The 18,298-nt window shown below is 35.5% G+C and overlaps 1 protein-coding gene across 3 annotated transcripts in view; it reads right to left on the bottom strand.

The window, feature by feature from the left end:
• The window catches only part of LOC111516393 (organic cation transporter protein), a 171,332-nt gene that overhangs the window by 11,090 nt on the left and 141,944 nt on the right, over positions 1–18,298 (bottom strand). For all 3 annotated transcript variants that reach the window (XM_074186698.1, XM_074186697.1, XM_074186699.1), the window contains exons 5-6: positions 9,951–10,056; positions 5,488–5,815 (exon numbers count right to left, since the gene is read on the bottom strand). In XM_074186698.1, coding sequence (XP_074042799.1) covers positions 5,488–5,815; positions 9,951–10,056 — 434 coding nt within the window. The remainder of the gene's footprint in view (positions 1–5,487; positions 5,816–9,950; positions 10,057–18,298) is intronic.

The raw sequence follows: 18,298 nt of genomic DNA, 5'->3' as shown, positions 1-18,298 counted from the left end.
GAAATCAAACATAAAATGAACTTAAGGTAGCCTAACCTGTTCGAGTCCTATTCGAGTAACGAAAAAAATACAAGATGTATACAAGCAATAAAAAATCTATGCTCATTATTTGCATCACTTGAGGTAAAAAAGCTAAACCTCACTGAAGGCAATATAGACGCCATCAAATGAATATTGTCTGGAACTATAAGTAATTCAGATTGTTCATTTTTTCACTGGTCATTATTTCACTTTGGCCTTGGGTGATTCTGGTTTGTTCGAGTTTAATGATGCTTTGGTGAATTCAGCTTCAACACGATTGTTATATTATATTATATTGTATTGCATTTTATTGCTTTGTATTGTATTGCCAACAGCAAAGATTCATTTGTGAAAATAGTGCTGTAGGTTTTTCCGAAGGTCTATTTTTTTCCAGATTCAGATTTATTGCAGAGTAGTTCCTTCCCTTACCGTTATATGCCATCATATTCAAATATCATACTACGAATTTCACCAGTAGATGAACGGAAGTGGCTTATCAGTGTTTGCGGTGGCGTTATCGCTATTTGAGAGATAACGATTCAAGTATGCTTATGAGAACAATATTGGGTATACAGGGTGTCGTTTCAAAACACATCAATCAAGGTGTACGCAACGTTAAAGAAAAAAACATGGCTGCCATCGCGGTATACATGTTGCATAAAGCGTTATAGAAAAAAAAACATGTCTACCAGCGGTAAAGAAAAACATGGCTGCCAGCGTTAGATAAAAAACATGACTGCTATGGAGGTATACGGGGTGTGCCAGCGTTAAAGAAATAAATATGGCTGCCATCGCGGTATACAAGGTGTATGCAGCGTTAAAGAAAAAAATGGCTACCTGCGTTAGAGAAAAAACATGTCTGCCTACGTTAAAGAAAAAAAATGGCTGCCATTGAGGTATGCAGGGTATGTGCAGCGTTGCCAGCGTTGAAGAAAAAAACATGACTGTCAAAAAAAACATGGCTGCCTGCGTTGAAAAAAAAAACATAGCTGTCATCGCGGTATACATGGTGTATGCAGCGTTAATGAAAAAAATCATGGCTGCTATAGAGTTATACAGGGTGTCTTTGCAGCGTTGAATAAAAGTCGCCATGGGGTAAACACGGTGTGCACAGCGTTAAAGAAAAAAACATGGGTGTCATCGCAGTATACATGTTGTTATATCGGTCGTCCGGCTCATCTGAACATCACTTTTCTTGGTGCGAAAGACGCTTGTCATAAAAAATTCGAACAATTTTTCAGAAAAATGTCATCACTTCCTGGTTCGGCATGAAAAAAGACTCAGAGAATAGTCCTTCAGTCTAAACATCAGGACAAGTTTGGAAAGCTTGAGCGAAGGCCCAGTAGAATTGAAGAGAAGCTTAAACGCAGAAATGTTTCAAAGTACAAAGTGGCTGCACTAAATTACGATCGCGTTCACGTCGTAAGCCAGTGAGAAGCTCTTCAAACTGATCGCAGCATTCAGTTCCAAAAGTTAAACCAAATAATACATCGAGCACACGGAAACTGATAGGTTTACTAAAATTACTTGACATGTTTTTTTCAGTAACACGAACTAGCCCGAAAGGAAAAAACTTTCAAGTTGCTAAGGAATATAAACTTTATATACGCCATATAGTCGCCATAATACCCAATAGGGCTCAGCGCAATCCATAAAAATCCTTGGGTCTGAAAACCCAATTTTTTGACTTTATCATTGAAAAACACTGCAAGGCAGATTTGAGAAAGAATATCTGTGATGAGATTTATATCAGGACCGAAAAACTGTTCCTTAGTACAGGAACTTGCGACACTTGACCCAGATATTTCAAAAGTCTTGGGTAATGAAAATGCAGACTTCATCGAGTCAGGAGAAGTTATACAAAAAGACATGGTAGGAAGATGGAACGACAATACCAAAACCTAATCTAGAGACGAAAGCAGCAGTAAACATGTCAATCATACGAGATGAAAGACTTAAGCCTTAAGACTTTGGAGAAAAAGTAATCACAGCAAAGGCAATGAAGTGATCTGGGACAGATTCGAAAATAGAAAAATCTTTTTCTAGGCCAAATTCTAGAAATGATTTGAACATGTAAGCTCCACCCTAATGACAGCCAGAGTAATGTTCAGATGGACAGAGGGTGAAGCGCTACAAATACCCATAATCGAGCAGAACAACATACAACCAGAGGGCAAGCACATCAAAACTGTGGAAATAATACAAATGAATCGAGTAGGTTTTAGGGCCGGCGGTCTGGAATATAATTTGTTCGATTTCAAATTTAAAAGAAAAGAAAAAATCAACACCTCCAGAGAACCAACCCAATATTTTTGATGAAGAAGAGACACCAAACGTGAGCTTATTCATTCATTGGATATTGTAGCGCTTAGACCCTCAGTCCTCTTTGAAAAAATTCAGTATTAACAACAGGTTTGGTCTTGCCATGAATCTAAAAATGCTCGACTCTTTTATAAAAAAAGTATTTCCAATTAGAAGACTGAAGTATGGTTTGAAAAATGATATCTCGAAGCTTGAATTTTGTGTTTCACGCAGACCAACTGCATTTACAGAAATCTAAAAACCAGTAATATCATAGGTAGAATAAGAACCTCTGGCGTAAAATGAATGTATTAAAAACAAATTTTATACACCAGATTAACATGTTGTCTCTGTCTGATGTACACGTCAGTTTAACTCATCTCCTGATGATGCTTGGTCAATGAAACGCGCATCAAGAGATGGTATTTTGTTCTGATGTAAAGTGTATAAAATGTGAGAGCAAGAAGGTTCATATTTGTTGTCAGTTTGAATGACCTTATCCATTCTGTGGATACCTACAGTGGATGTTTAAAAACATCAATGAAACAATATCTTTGCTAACTTTGGATTCATAATACATTTCGGCTCGGCTCGAACAATCAACATCCCGCCGCTATCTGGATTTTCAGTTCGACTCAATCAATGTTAATTTGAAAATATTATGAACATACTTGAAAAAATCTAACATTTCTGTCCTATGAAGCAAATCTCCAATTTTTCTTATGTTTTAGTTGCAGTTTGTCTGGCGGTCAAATAAATGGGTTTATACGATTGAATGACAGCAAGAACTCAACAGAAATTCTGTTGATAATTGCAATAAAAAACTGAATACTTCACACCATATCAAAACAGATATAAATTAATAGATCACACAACGTCCAATAAGTCAATAGAAACTGAAGGAATACAAGCCATTCTAGGACTTTCACTTATGGTGTACCACATAAGTATCCCAGTGACAAGCTTTTGTCAGAGACTGTTATTCTTGATACAAGACAAATATTCTGCCCTCACTCTGGAGAGGGAACTGAAATACCTTGAAATGGATACAGTGCCTCCAAAATGAGGAAAGCAATGAAACCGAATAGCACCACGGTTCAAAAAGCGAAAAAGGATCAGATGGTTGCACGCGCATATCTACGTTTATCCCTAGTGTCACGGACAGAATTGGAAAACTATTGGATAAACACGATATCGAAACAGTTTTCAAACCCACGAGGAAGATACATTGAAGCCTCAGGTCGGCTGAAGACAAAAGAGACCCATTATCAGCAGCAGGGATCTATCGCATACCGTGCACTTGTGGAATGGTGTATATCGGAACCACCAAACGATTAATGAGAACAAGACTGAAAGAGCATAAAAGGAACTGCAGACTAGGCCAAGCGGACAAGTCAGCTGTGGCAAAACACGCGCTTAGTGAAGGAGACCACATAATTTTGATTAAAAACACTGAACTAATTGCCCACAACCAGGGATACTCTAGCCGACTGGTACGAGAGGCAATAGAGATCCACAGACACACGGATAATTTCAACAGAAAAGAAGAAGCGGTGAACCTCACCTGAATATGGAACCCCATTTTAAGGAATTCGAGAATAACGAACGGAATGACAACAGGCAGCAAGATTGTTAATGTTCCAGGTTCAAGTGCAGGTACGAGTACAGGTACAAATGCAGGTACAAATATAACTGATTACCTGACAAGGCATAAATACGCTTTACGAAGCCTAAAAGTTAGTCATTGGACAGCAAGCCATGATGGTTAAACATCTGAAGAAGCTAGCCATTCGCGCCAGCGAAACGTCAGGAAGAAATTCCAAAAATCCACGGCTTTCAAACTCGAAAAACAGTGACACTGAAAACCTCAGCCACGAAAGTCTAAACCATTTTGACAAATATATTATGTCTAGACTGGCACATATCTGCGTATAGTGGAAATAAGCACATAAGTCAAAACATCGCATTTTTGTATTTAGTCATATTCGTCGACAATAACTGCAGATGCATGACTGTGTAAAATCACATGAGTCAAACACGAAACATAAATAGGTTAAAAATGATTGTGTATATACATATTAGTCGAAATGTTATGATTGGTGGGTATAATAAATATAAGTCAGACTTATGTAGTTTCATACTACCTATTCTCAAGTGAAAATCACATAAGTCTGACTTAAGTGATTTTAGGCTTAACGTTTGTTGCGTGAATTTTGTTTTGAAGTTTATTCAGGTGTTTATCAGTGATTGTAAATGGTACGTAGGTACTTTCTACACCTATTTTTGAAGGTGCAACGATGAGTACTAGACGTAGAAAACTTGTGGAATTAGCTCGCAAACGAAGAGAAGTTTTGAATGATGGTAAGCTTTCTTTAAAATATTTGAAAACATGTGTGTCAGGGATGATTATACATGTTTTGAATGGTTTGATGTTCATTCGCGAAATATTTTGAACGACGATAAACTTTCTTTAAAACAAATGGATTATTGTTACTGGAAGAGATGTTTAGAATGACTCAAAATTTATTACCAGGGAGACTGACGAAGTAATATTTTTTCATAAAACGAGTTGAATAAATGGATGACGGAAGGGGACGTGCACCTCCTTCATCCAAATTCTTCAAAAAAATAACGTTTTTTATGATGCTGAGGGAATTCTGAGTTCAAAAAAGAAAGTCACCTTCAGAAGTGTCGGACGGCAGATGTATCAGTAAGAGTAGCTTATGATTCCGTAGCACAAAACGCTTTCTGTGTCCGTAGTTTGGTTTTTAACTTTAGTTGTATCTAAAGAGGAGGAACTAGGTATACTGTGATAATCTTTAAAGATAACGTCTTACATAATTAAGATAGAACTTAATTAAGGAAGGATCGTTTGATCTATTAATAATTGAAACATCGTGAAGCAGCTTTGTTTCAAAAATGTTTTCTTGCTTTCATTTTTTAATTTCTCTATAGTGAGAAACCACTCTGAATTATTTTCCAGCGGGTTTTATTTTCAGAGAAATTTCAGTGTAAAGGGAAAGAAAGTTTAGGAATTTTGTTTTTTATGAATGTATAATGGAAATAAATTTGAAAAATGACTTTATATAATTTCGCAAAACTCAAAAACGACGTTATATTGACTTTGGTCATAAGGTGAAACACACAAAAGGCACATTAACTTACCAACTGGTACAACAGTGGCCAACAAACTGAAAATACCACTGATGATGAGGGAACCTGCAGCTAACCATCTCCTTCCCCAAACATCCAATACCATGGTTAGGAATGTGTCAGCAGGAAATTCAGTAGCACTGGCAATTGTGAATGTAAGGAATACGTCCAGTCCAAGAGTTTCAACATTTCTAACGTGGCCATCGAATACCAAGGATATTGCCATCCAAAGGATGATCAATACGATTGTTATTCTCCTAAGACGGGGAGTCTTGAATAAATCCAGGACGGTGTAGGTTCTCTCGGAATCTTCTTCTTTTTGAGCTTTAGCGCATGATATCTGAAAACGAAAAGTAATAAAGAGGTTTGCATGTGCTTTGTCTGAAATGATTTGACAATACATTCGGTGAATAACATGAATATGTGTTAAATACTATTCTACTTGAAAAAGCCAGGCCGGCATTGAATTTGGTTAATATTCAGCAATCCTAGAATGAAAACAATTTTGAAATTGATATCATATTTTATACAGTGTTTTTCTTTAATGTCCCCAGTAGAGGGGATACGAGAGTTCTATTACGTATTCCCTTGGGGACGTACTTACGGTAGTGAGTGGGAAAGAGACATGTGCGACGTGATCGACGCATAGAAGGATGGAATGAGCATCGAGTAGATTTATTTGATAGAATTACATTGGTGGAATTACAAAAATTACATCTGTGTCATACAGGGTGTCTCATCGTTTAAGAAAAAACATGTACGGGGTGTCTCAAATACGTAAGTACGTCCCCTAGGGAATACGTAATAGAACTCTCGTATCCCTTCTACTGTCCCCCCTTTATTTTTTGAAAGGGTCAACTCAAAAAGTTGAAATTTGAGATAATGAAATAAATGCATGAATACTCTATTTTGAAGTGAAATTGTTAGATGAAACTTTCGAAATGGCGACTGGGCGCCATCTGGGAAAAAAATTAAATGTAAAGGGGGGTCTTGTGACACATATTTTTTAAGCTCCTGACAAATGCTTCACAACCATAGAATATATCAATATATTCAACTACTACAAAATGGCGGAACTTTTAATAATTGTCTGAACACATTGATATTTAACTACATAATATGAGGTGATAAGCTTGAGGTCAGCTCAGAAAATGCTCGAAATGGTTGCCTTGAACTTCTTGACATATGAACAGCCTATCCGATATTTCACGCCGAAAATTTTCGAACACAGTAACGTCAATATATCTACAAACATTTATTATTCTCTGCCGTATATCCAATATTGAAGCAGGTTCAGTTTCGTACACCTTTTGCTTCAAATAGTCCCATAAAAAAGTCCAACGGTATCAAATTTGGTGAGCGGGCTGGCCATTCTGTAGGACCTCGACGGCCAATCGAACGACCGGGAAAAGTAGTATCCAAATAGTTTATTACTTGTCTACTTGTCTGGAGTAATGTGTCTTGTTGGAATACAATATCCATATCGAATTCATTAGGATTCGCTTCGACGATTTCAGTGATGAGAAGGTCAACAGTAGTTTCCAACATATGCAAATACAATTCCCCTGTTGAATTTTGATCAATAAATATGGTTTCCTAATATAACTGTCCAAATGTTGTTTCATTCTGGATATTGAGTATGTGTTTCCCTGAAAATGTGAGGGTTGGTGTCACTCCAATAACGGAAATTTTGTCTGTGAACATTCCCGTTAAGAAAAATGTACATTCGTCACTGAAACAAATATTGTGGAGATAGGTAGGAGGCTTTGCAATGGTTTCCGTCATGATTTGGCAGAATTCTGTTCTTTGATTAGGGTCATCTTCAGTTAAGTGGTGTACCATTTTATTTTTGTATGGATGATACCTATTCCTCTTCAAAAGTCTCCACACAGTAGAAAGATACACCTCACGAACTTTCACAACGGAATAAGTAGACTGTTCAGGATTTACTACCATCTCACCAATTATTTGCACTTACTGTTTTTCCGGAATGGACGGATGACCTGGGGGCTTTTTGTCATGTACACTACCGGTAGTTGTGAATTTGGATACAAGTTCCCTCAAATATTTTTTACAGATAGGACGATTCGGAAAACGTTCATTGAAAATCCTTTCGGTCTCGTGAAAGTTACGCGTCGCATCGTAAATAAAAATCGCTTCAATTTTTTTTTCCCAATGGACGAAAATTGACCATTTTAGAGATTGTTGACGTGGTACCTTTCTACTAGTAAAACCAAAAACTGAATGAGAATATTCTAACTGAACAATGATGTTCCTTGTCATACCGACATTTTTTGTCATTTTTATAAACAAAAAATAACTTAGCAAACCTTATCGGGTTGTTGGAATTGCCATATGACAGATAAAAAGGAATATTTTTAGAAATATCGATGTTAATGTGTTTGTCTTCAGGAAATGATTAAATGTTCCGTCATTTTGTAGTAGGTGAAGATATTAACTTCATATTCTAGGATTGTGAAGTATTCGTCAGGAGCTTCAAAATTATGTGTCACAACACTCCTTTTTTTTCCCAGACGGTGCCCAGTCGCCATCTTGAAAGTTTCATCTGTCAATTTAACTTCAAAATGAAGTATTTATGCATTAATATCATTATCCCAAATTTCAACTTTTTGAGTTGACCCGTTCAAAAAATAAAAGAGGCGGGGGCATTAAAGAAATTACTGTCTGTCTGTTTTAGAACTCTGTTTTAAAATCTGTTTTTCCGTTACGTTCATGAAAATTAAAGAGAACCTGTTTGATGCAACGTCAAAAATATCGACAAAAATGAAAAATCATTTCCCATCTCTTTGCATCTTTCATGGCAAATCAATAATTGAATCCAACAAATTCATCTTTCATAATCCAACCATCAGACAGCGCTGTTTCGACCTGCAATAGGTCTCATAAGACCAGATCATGAATTTTACGTATGTATCTTTTACCTTCGTTTATTTATGAGAGAGGTTTGAATTTTCTGTCGATCTCATGATAAAATCGTAGTAAATCATCTAGAGGAACAATTTGTTCAGGCCAGTCTCAACTGCCTATACTGTAGGTTAATGGACTGACACCTATCAGAAAACAACTACTCCCCTGGCTAATACCACGAAGGACGTTGGATTATATCCGACAAGTGTCAGTGCAGGATTCTTCACTGAAGTTATTCCTGCATATGCTGTTGGCGATACAACTGTCGCAATAGATTTTCAATTATTGAAACACACTTGCAGACCGGTTTCGGGCTGTTTGGCCACTCGTCAGTGCAAGGTAGTGTCTATCATCAACATAAAGTTGATGATTTCCGATAATTGAAAATCGAATTCGTTCAGAGTATCATTCCTCGAACAAGGCTGAAGCGGACAACAAACAACAGATTTGTCATCGCTCCATCTGCCTGTGAACGAGGTAACCAACTGCATATCCGAAATTTGCCCAATATGAGGAAGAAAACCTCACATATAGTCGGATATAATCCAACGCCCTTTGTGGTATTAGCCAGGGGAGTAGTTGTTTTCTGATAGGTGTCAGTCCGTCAACCTACAGCGTAGGGAGTTGAGACTGGCCTGAACGAATTGTTCCTTTAAATGATTTGATTTATAGCCAGTCTTCAAGTATCCCCACTGACTATATGTGAAAAAAAATCGTAGTAGTTCTTGTCTGGGACACTTGATCTCAAATGTTGCACTCCTGAAGAGAGATGATCCTGTCTGAAATTGGGTCATATAATAAATACAAAATTCTCGAATTCTAGTTTCATCTGAAGTGCATATATTTACGAACGAATTAAACAAGAACGAAAAATCTACTTCTCAAAAAAACATACAAGAATCATAACTAAAAACGTGTTGCGGTTTTGTAAACTGTCCAGTGAAAATCTCACGATGAAGTTTAACTTGAATAAGTTACGGATTTTCATCAAGTCTGACCGGTTAATCACCCTGTAATTATTCTGAGCCGATACCTACTATATTGAAGTAGTTCTTCAGTTCTTTTCTCGGACGGTTCCCTAATGAAGGTTCCACTGTGTTTATTGCCAGGTACTTTTGTCCAGTACTCTGTGTCCTTCTTATTGGTCCATGTCCTAATCTGGTTTCGTATCAATGATTTTGGTACCCCCAGAGCTGGTTCAGGACCTATATATGAAGTTGATGATCCGCGTCTAGCGCATTCATCAGCTTTATCATTACCTGTGATTCCTGAATGCCTAGCACCCAGTACAAAGTTAATTTGTTCCTGTTTGCAAGTTCATTCAGTTCTTCATGTTATTTCCATACCAGTTTTGATGTCACCTTCGGGTTTGTCAGAGCCCCTACTGCGCTCTTGCTGTCAGTTAAAATATTGATCCGCTCATTTTTTTGAGGTCTCAATTCAATAAGCCTTGCACACTACAAGGTAGCATATAATATATAATTACATAATTTATTCATTATGTTACACTGTCTGCAAAAATAGTCAATTTCTACTAGAATACTTACTCTGAACTTTTCATAAATGTTTTCGCCAACATTGGTTCTATTGTACCTCGACAAGTTTTGCAGAATGCCAATTGCTTTGTCGGTTTTACCCTGGGAAACAAGCCACCTGGAAAAAATAAAACGAGTATTTCATTGTGTTTCAGAGACTCTAGATTCGAAAAAAATACTTTTCAAATATTTCAATGGTCTAGTAATTGCTTAATCCACATTGATGAATAAGTAGATATAAATTATCCATAATATAAAATAAATTTAATGATCTTTTAGATGAATACATATTCCGTCTTTGAAATCACTTTAAGTACCACTTCAGTTGTTACACGTTGTCGTTCACAAGAGTGATCAGCTGATAAGCGTCATAAAGAGAAAAACATGACAGGTCAATAAAAGTTTAGTACATGTAAGTATAGTTTAGTTCAAGTATATGACGTCGAAGTATATGGCTAGAACTTTGTCGTCTCCATACGAACGACATCCCTCAAAAATCGAAACTTGCGACCTTCAAATTAAAGTCTAACTTTTCATTTCGTGATTCCTAGCAATATGTTGCAAAACTCATCAAAAGTGGTAAAGATTTCAACCAACTATTATATATACTTCAAGTTATATTCATGTCTTGGTGACGAGAAGACAACTGCCGAAACATATGTCAAGAATCATTTTGCCCACTGAATTCTCATCAACAAAATATCATTTCAACTTTAATACAATATAATAGTTTTTATCGACCGTTGACGAGTTATGTTGGCCAGTGAAACATGCATCAAGAATACTCTTTCAGCAGTTCTAGTAAGTTTCGCAGAGTATTTCATACTTCACAGTAATCACAGTTCAAAGGGAGAAAGGACCTCGTCAGTCGTAAACTAACAAGTTTAAAGTGTTGAGGGATATCATTAGTATGGACATGGACGCTACAGTAAGCCATGAGAAATACCATTTCAAACCCAAACCAGTTACATTTAATCAAGTATTAGTTCCAAAACAATCTACGAACAAAATTTAAGTTTGAAATCCTAGCTGGTAATTACGAAAATTGTAGCTTATCACTGTATACAGTGTGTGAAAGCCAATTGGATTAAATTCATTACTTCGGTTACGGTACATATTTTAACAAAATCCCGAAATACGTCAAATTTTAATTATAATTTGACATACTTCAACGGAAAAATGCTACCCCTACCTTTAACTCCCGTTGAATGACAGGTACAACCCCCAATTTTTCAAATGAGAAGTATAGGACACACTCCTGACACACTCCTGAGGAAATAATTTCGAAAATCAGAAATGTCATTGAACAGTTCTCCCGATGGTGTTTGGCTAATCACCTATTGATGAACATTTCAAAAACAAAAATAATGGAGTTCACAAAAAGACGAGTTGACATAATGGATGTGATGGAATTTGATGGTTATACTGTTAAATGTAGCCAACAAACTCTATTTTTAGGAACTGTTTTAGATTCAAACATTCAATGGAATGAACAAATTAACACAGTCTGTGGCAAGCTCAATAAATCATTTTATGCTATCCATGCCTTGAAAGACACTCTTGACAGACATTCACTTATGAGTGTTTACTTTGGCTTGGTGTATTCTACACTTAGCTACAATATTATCTCTTGGGGTCAAGCCAACGAATGGGTGCGTGCTTTCAGGCAACAAAAGAGAATAATAAGATTAATATTCGACTTAGATTTTGGTGAGTCTTGTAGAGGAACTTTTAAAAGAAATAAAATTCTGACTACCACTTGCATTTACCTATTTAAAATACTTATATTCGTACATAATAATAAAACAAAGCTTACATCGAATGCTCAAATACATCAGTATAGAACACGAAACAATCATCACTTATATCAATCAAAACTCAATCACACTTACTACAAAAAATCCCCAGAATGGGCGGGTGTTCACCTCTATAATTTATTGCCAAATCACCTAATGCAACTTTCACCAAAAAAGTTCAAGGTGGAATTGAAGAAATTTCTTTCGAATAGATGTTTTTATGATCTGAATGAGTATATGAACCATACATGAAAAATGATGAGTCTAATCTTTTAATATGATGTAACAATGTATTATGTTGTCTCTTGTGATATTTGCGTGATACAATTTTTATTTACTGTACAATATTTCTTATTCTATGTGACGAACCTATACATTGTACAAATGGCACAAAAAGGTAATATATTATCTATCTATCTATCTATCTATCTATAGGCTTGTGATATATGGTTTGAAAGGTCTTTCCATTTCTATTCAAAAGTGTTGTCGCTTTTGAATTTATTGCAAGATAAAATAAATTGAAATCTAGTGGTTATCGAAATTCGATAAAATACACTTGAAACTTAGGTATTGATAATAAGAAAGTAAGCAAAAACAATATTCTTTTTAGATGGTATCCTTTAAAAAACTGCAAATAATTTTCGTGGCAACGTTACTTTGAAAAGCCTTGTCAACTTGTTTTGTATGTTACAACAATAGTTGTCAGTATTTTGAATCAAAGTTGAAGTTCGTTAACTTCAAGTCTGACAAATGCTTAGATCAACGGAAATACATAAAATAACAGATTTACAAATGATTGGTTTCGGAGATAAAACCAAAACACAACAGTGTTTGAAGATACTTTATATTTATGATAAGAACTTTATGGAGACTTTTTATAATTTTTATTTCTGGTAAAATATAACAACTGAACTTGACAATATATAACAACACACAACCATAGAAACATCGAATCAAAAACATATAAATATAATGTGGTTCAAATTCATTTTTGTTGTTAATCTCCAACACCCCTTCTCAACAATAATGAATTTTCTGTCTTCAATCCAATCAAACTTCTTAATGTTGACAACTTTTCAGGCCCAAGTGGTTTTGTCAGAAAATCAGCCAACATCGAACTGGTCGGACAATACTGAAAATTACTTTTGTTTTTCTGCTTCAGATCTTTGATAAAATTGTATTTCGTTTCTATATGTTTTGTCCTGTCACTCATTTTGCCACTGTCAATCATTTTAAGACATGATTGATTGTCTTCGAAAATAATCGTCTCTGAGATTTCGATTTGAAAATCTTGAAAAAGTCCTGTCAAATAAATGGTCTGTTGACAAGCTTCTGACAGGGAGATGAATTCTGCCTCGGTAGATGAAAGTGCCACACAAGTTTGCTTTTCACATCGCCAATCGAACATCGCTCCCATGTATTTGAATAAATATCCACTATTTGACTTTCTGTCAGTTTCATCTCCAGCCCAGTCAGCGTCGCAAAAACCGTATGAAATATTATTTCCTTCTGAAATATTTCCCAACTGGATTTCTATATTCAGAGTTCCTTTAAGATATTTCATGATCCGTTTTACTTCTGTCCAGTCGTATTTATGAGGATTACTAACATTTCTTCCAAGAGTTGACGTAGCGATACATATATCTGGCCTCGTATTCACAGAAAGATACAATAGTGCTCCTATTGCGCTTCTATAAACAACTTCATCATGAAATTTTTCATCAGTGGAAAATCTATTTTTGTAGTATCCTGTATCCAAAGGAATGCTAGCTGGTTTGGCAGATTCCATATTGAAATTTTTTAATAGTTTTGAAATGTATTTCTGTTGATGAATATAATACATTCCATCACTATTTCTTCTTACTTGTATTCCAAGATAATTTTCAATGTTTCCCAAACTTGTCATCTTGAAAGTTTTTTGTATCAATTTGGCTGTTTTCTCGATAATGGTGATGTTTTCACAAGCTATTAGAATATCATCCACATATATCAGTATGTATATGAAATTATCTTCCTCTTTTTTACTATAGAGACATTGATCATAATCACCCCTTCTAAAACCGATATCAATGAGAACTTTGTTTATTGTTGAATTCCATATTCGAGCTGATTGTTTTAATCCATATATAGTTTTATTCAATTTGCAGACCAAATGTTCTTGTTCTTCTTCAATATAGCCTTTGGGTTGTTTCAGGTATATTACTTCATTCAAATCCGCATTTAGGAAAGCCGTTTTGAAGTCATAATAATGAACGTGCATTTTCTTCCTCCCAGCAATGGTTAATAGAAGACGAAATGTTGTTTGTTTGACAACTGGAGCAAAAACTTCGTCATAATCAAGACCATATTTTTGAGAAAAACCCTGAGCAACAATCCTTGCTTTATATCTGGATATATTGCCTTGATTATCGGTTTTTAATTTAAAAATCCATTTGCTTCCAATTGCCGTTTTATCTGGTGGTAATTCAGTCAATGTCCAATTATTATTATCTTTCATGAAACGTATTTCTTCGTCCATAGCCTCGATCCATTTGTTCGCATCTCTCCTCTGTAGAGCTTCATTTCTACACTTTGGCTCGGTTTGAATGTTTTCCACTGAAAATTCTTCAGAATATTTCTTGGCTGGAACACCTTTATTTATTCTTTGTGATCTTCTCAAACCGTGAACTTCATCTTGGATTTCCACATTACTTTCTTTCGAGGTTACACTTTATTCAACTTTCTGGATACCAGTCTCTTCATCAGTCATTTCTGCAGAGTATTCTTCAATATTTTCTGTTGAAAATTCGGCGTTTACATGAATATTTCCATCAGAAGTTGTAGATTTTTGACAAAATGATATTTCAACTTCACTGCTGTCATTTTGACATTCACAATCACTTCTATTTTTAGTGTTTTGAAACTCGTTCATTTGATGAAATCCGCTATGAGCTTCTTCTAAAATATGTACATCTCTGCTAATGGTGATTTTTCCAGTGGTTCTGTCAAGAAGTCTATATGCTTTGGAACCAGCTTCGTAACCAACTAATACGAATTTTTTTGCCTTTTCACTTAATTTATGGCGTTTTTCTTTAGGAATATGTGCATAAACAATACTGCCAAAGGTTTTGATATGATTTACATTTGGTTTCTTCCCGTGCCATACTTCAAAGGGGATCCTATTGGTTGACCTTGTCAGAACCAAATTTTCAAGTAAATTTGCTGTCATGGTTGCTTCGCCCCAATAAGTATTTGGTAGATCAGCATCAATTAACATGCACCTGACCATCTCTGTTAAATATCTATTTTTCCGTTCAGCTACACCATTCTGCTGACTTGAATATGGCGCCGTGAGTTGCATTTCTATGCCTTCATTTTTCAGGAAATTCCTAACTTCTGTGTTCATATACTCGCCTCCTCTGTCAGATCTGATGATTTTTGGTTTTCTGTCGAATTTATTTTCGACCATTCTGACGTAATCTTGAAGTTTCTCTGATACTTCGGATTTCTGACTGAGAAGATAAATAATGGAATATCTACTATAATCGTCTATGAAGGTGAGTATATACTTCTTTCCTCCAGGAGTTATAGTACGCATGGGACCACAAACATCAGTATGCACCAAATCCAATACTTTAGTAGATTTTGTCAAAGATTTCTTTGGGAATGATTTTCTTGACAGTTTACCTTTAATGCAAGTTTCACATGTCAATAAACGTCCACAATTTTTGATTTTCATTCCATTCACCATGTTTTTATTTGTTATTTCTCGTATAATGGTAGAATCACGGTGGCCAAACCTTTTGTGCCATAAATGAATGCAGCCGTCATTACAGCCTTCCCATACAGTCATTGCTGAATTGTACTGATTTAGTTTATATAAATTACCAACCAGCGTTCCTTGAGCAACAACTGTATTATTTGATTTGATGAAACAATGCTGCTTATCAAATTCGACTTTGAATCCAAGAAGTGTTAATTTCTTGACCGAAAGTAAACTTGTACCGAGCTCGGGTACATAAAGGGTGTCCTTCACTGTTATTTCTGTTTTCTTATTGTCATCCAGAATACAAGTTAACTGTCCAGTTCCTACACCATAAGAACGAACTTTTCTACAGTCGGCTAATTCAACTTCCTCAGCGAATCCTTGAAATGCTTGAAAAAATCCTTATTGTTTGTCATATGACTACTTGCTCCGGAGTCTATATACCATTCATGAGCTTGAGCTTTATCACTAACGTTAAAACAAACATGAGTGTTTTCTTCAGTTTCTTCATTATCTGTAGAAACTACATTGGCTGTATTTGATTGTCTTTTCGATTTCTTATAATGAAAACAATCTTTCTTCATATGTCCCATTTTCTTACAGAAATGACATCACATTTTTCGAGTTGCAGTGCTCGAATGCCTTTTTAACAGACCCTTTCTTGTAAACTTTTAGAGCCATTTCACTAGTTGATGTGGAATTCTCCTTCCGCCTATGATACTCCTGTACTAATTTGCCTTTTACCATTTCTAGAGTCAGATCACACTCTGCCCTTCCTTCTAATGCTGTTACCAGATTTTCATAGCTTTCTGGGAGACTGCATAAAAGTAGTGCTACTTGTAGATTCTCTGCTAGATTTTCTCCCAATGTGACTAACTGATCGATAATGCTCATCATATTAGCTATGTGCTTTTTCATGTCACCATTTTCAGGTAATGTTGTTTTACATAACCGCTTCAGCAGAAAAACTTTATTGGTGAGAGTTGGTTTTTCATATTGTTTTCTTAAATTCTCCCAAGCTTCTTTGGCTGTTTTACAATTCTTAACATGTATCACTTGTGAATCTTCGATTAGTAAACCAATTGTAGCTCTCGCTTTATCATCTTTTGCATCCCAATCACTGTTCTTTTGTTCAGGTGGGTTTTGATTGACTATTCTCCATAGTTCTTCTTTCAGTAGAAGCATTTCAACCTTGTATTTCCATATTTGGTAATTATTGCTATTCAGTCTGACTATGTTGAATTTTGTCACATCCATATCAACAACAGTTTTACTTATATATGCCAGTTTTATTGAAACGTGCCTGGGCCCATAACCTGTTTGAAGATACTTTATATTTATGATAAGAACTTTATGGAGACTTTTTATAATTTTTATTTCTGGTAAAATATAACAACTGAACTTGACAATATATAACAACACACAACCATAGAAACATCGAATCAAAAACATATAAATATAATGTGGTTCAAATTCATTTTTGTTGTTAATCTCCAACAAACAGGAAGTCGCTCACCTATTTCATGGGAAAGTTTTTAATTTACCGCCCATATCTCAGGGAACAATAAGCAAAATAGGGAATCAGTTTCGCGAGCTTGGTCATATGGGGCAGATACATCGAGTAGACAGGCATCCACCACATTCAATGTTAGCCATACATCGATAGAAAACATATTAAAATAAAATGAAATGCATCCCTATAAAATGATACCTACTCAGGAGCTCATGGAAAACGATTTTGATAGAAGAACTTATTTTTGTGAGCAAATGATGGACATATTGGATATCATCTAATTAGAAGACGTAATGTTTTCTGATGAAGGTACTTTGTCTCTTAACGGTCTTGCTTATCGGCAAAATTGCCGTTACTGGTCAACGGAAAATCTTCACTGGATGAGAGAAGAACACACGCCATACCCTCAAAAGGTTAATGTTTGGACAGGGATTGTAGGAAACCATATCATTGGTTCTTTTTTCATTGAGGGCAATAATTATTTGCCACTACTTCAAAATGATGTCATTACAAGTTTAGCAAATTTATATCCTGATTCAGGAAACCCTTAAGTTCCAGTGAATACGATATAGTTTCAGCATTATGGAGCTTCACCATATTACCAAGTTAATGTCTGGCAATATCTCGATACAACATTTCCCAATTTATGGTTAGGGAGGTGAGAATCGATTGAATGACCAGCGCGATCACCTATTCTTGCATCATTAGATTTTTATGGGGATATGTAAAGAGCAATGTGTACAAAACTAAACCTTCAGATTTGAAAGACTTGAACGAACGAATAACGCTTACTATTCGGTCAGTCACGCCTGATATGTTGAATAATGTTAGAAGACAGTTTTATTTGAGATTAGGATGTGGCCAAGACTTTCGCGGTAAACATTTTGAACATCTACTTCGTTAACATCCATAGTTCTTTTTCGTATTCTACATTTCATTACGTTTTGCATTACATTTTAGAGCAGTGCTGCCGCATGGTCAATTCAAAAAGTACCGAAATTTATAGGAAAATAATACCCAAAATGTACTGCGCAAGACTAGGCATGGCACATGCGCATAAGTCATTTCAGACCAAATGCCAGTAATGCCAAACGTGTAATAATGTTATCCATTTAAATTCGGAAAATATATGGAGTAAAAAATTTGCTGGAAACTAAGAAATGTTCCTTAAGAGAAAGATCATAATCAGAACATTTGATAAAAAGGTGTCTTTTTCCTTCTTCAAATTGCTCTTTCACGATTGCAAATGTGTTTTGTTTTAATTAGGTTTCTGTCACAATAGAATGAACAATACTAAAGACGTTTT

Source organism: Leptinotarsa decemlineata, unplaced genomic scaffold (genome assembly GCF_025532065.1).
Source record: "Leptinotarsa decemlineata unplaced genomic scaffold, Ldec_3_MD MMD2_P_RNA_scaffold_4, whole genome shotgun sequence".
Taxonomy (NCBI): Eukaryota; Metazoa; Arthropoda; class Insecta; order Coleoptera; family Chrysomelidae; genus Leptinotarsa; species Leptinotarsa decemlineata.
This window is presented reverse-complemented; position numbering and strand designations above follow the sequence as displayed.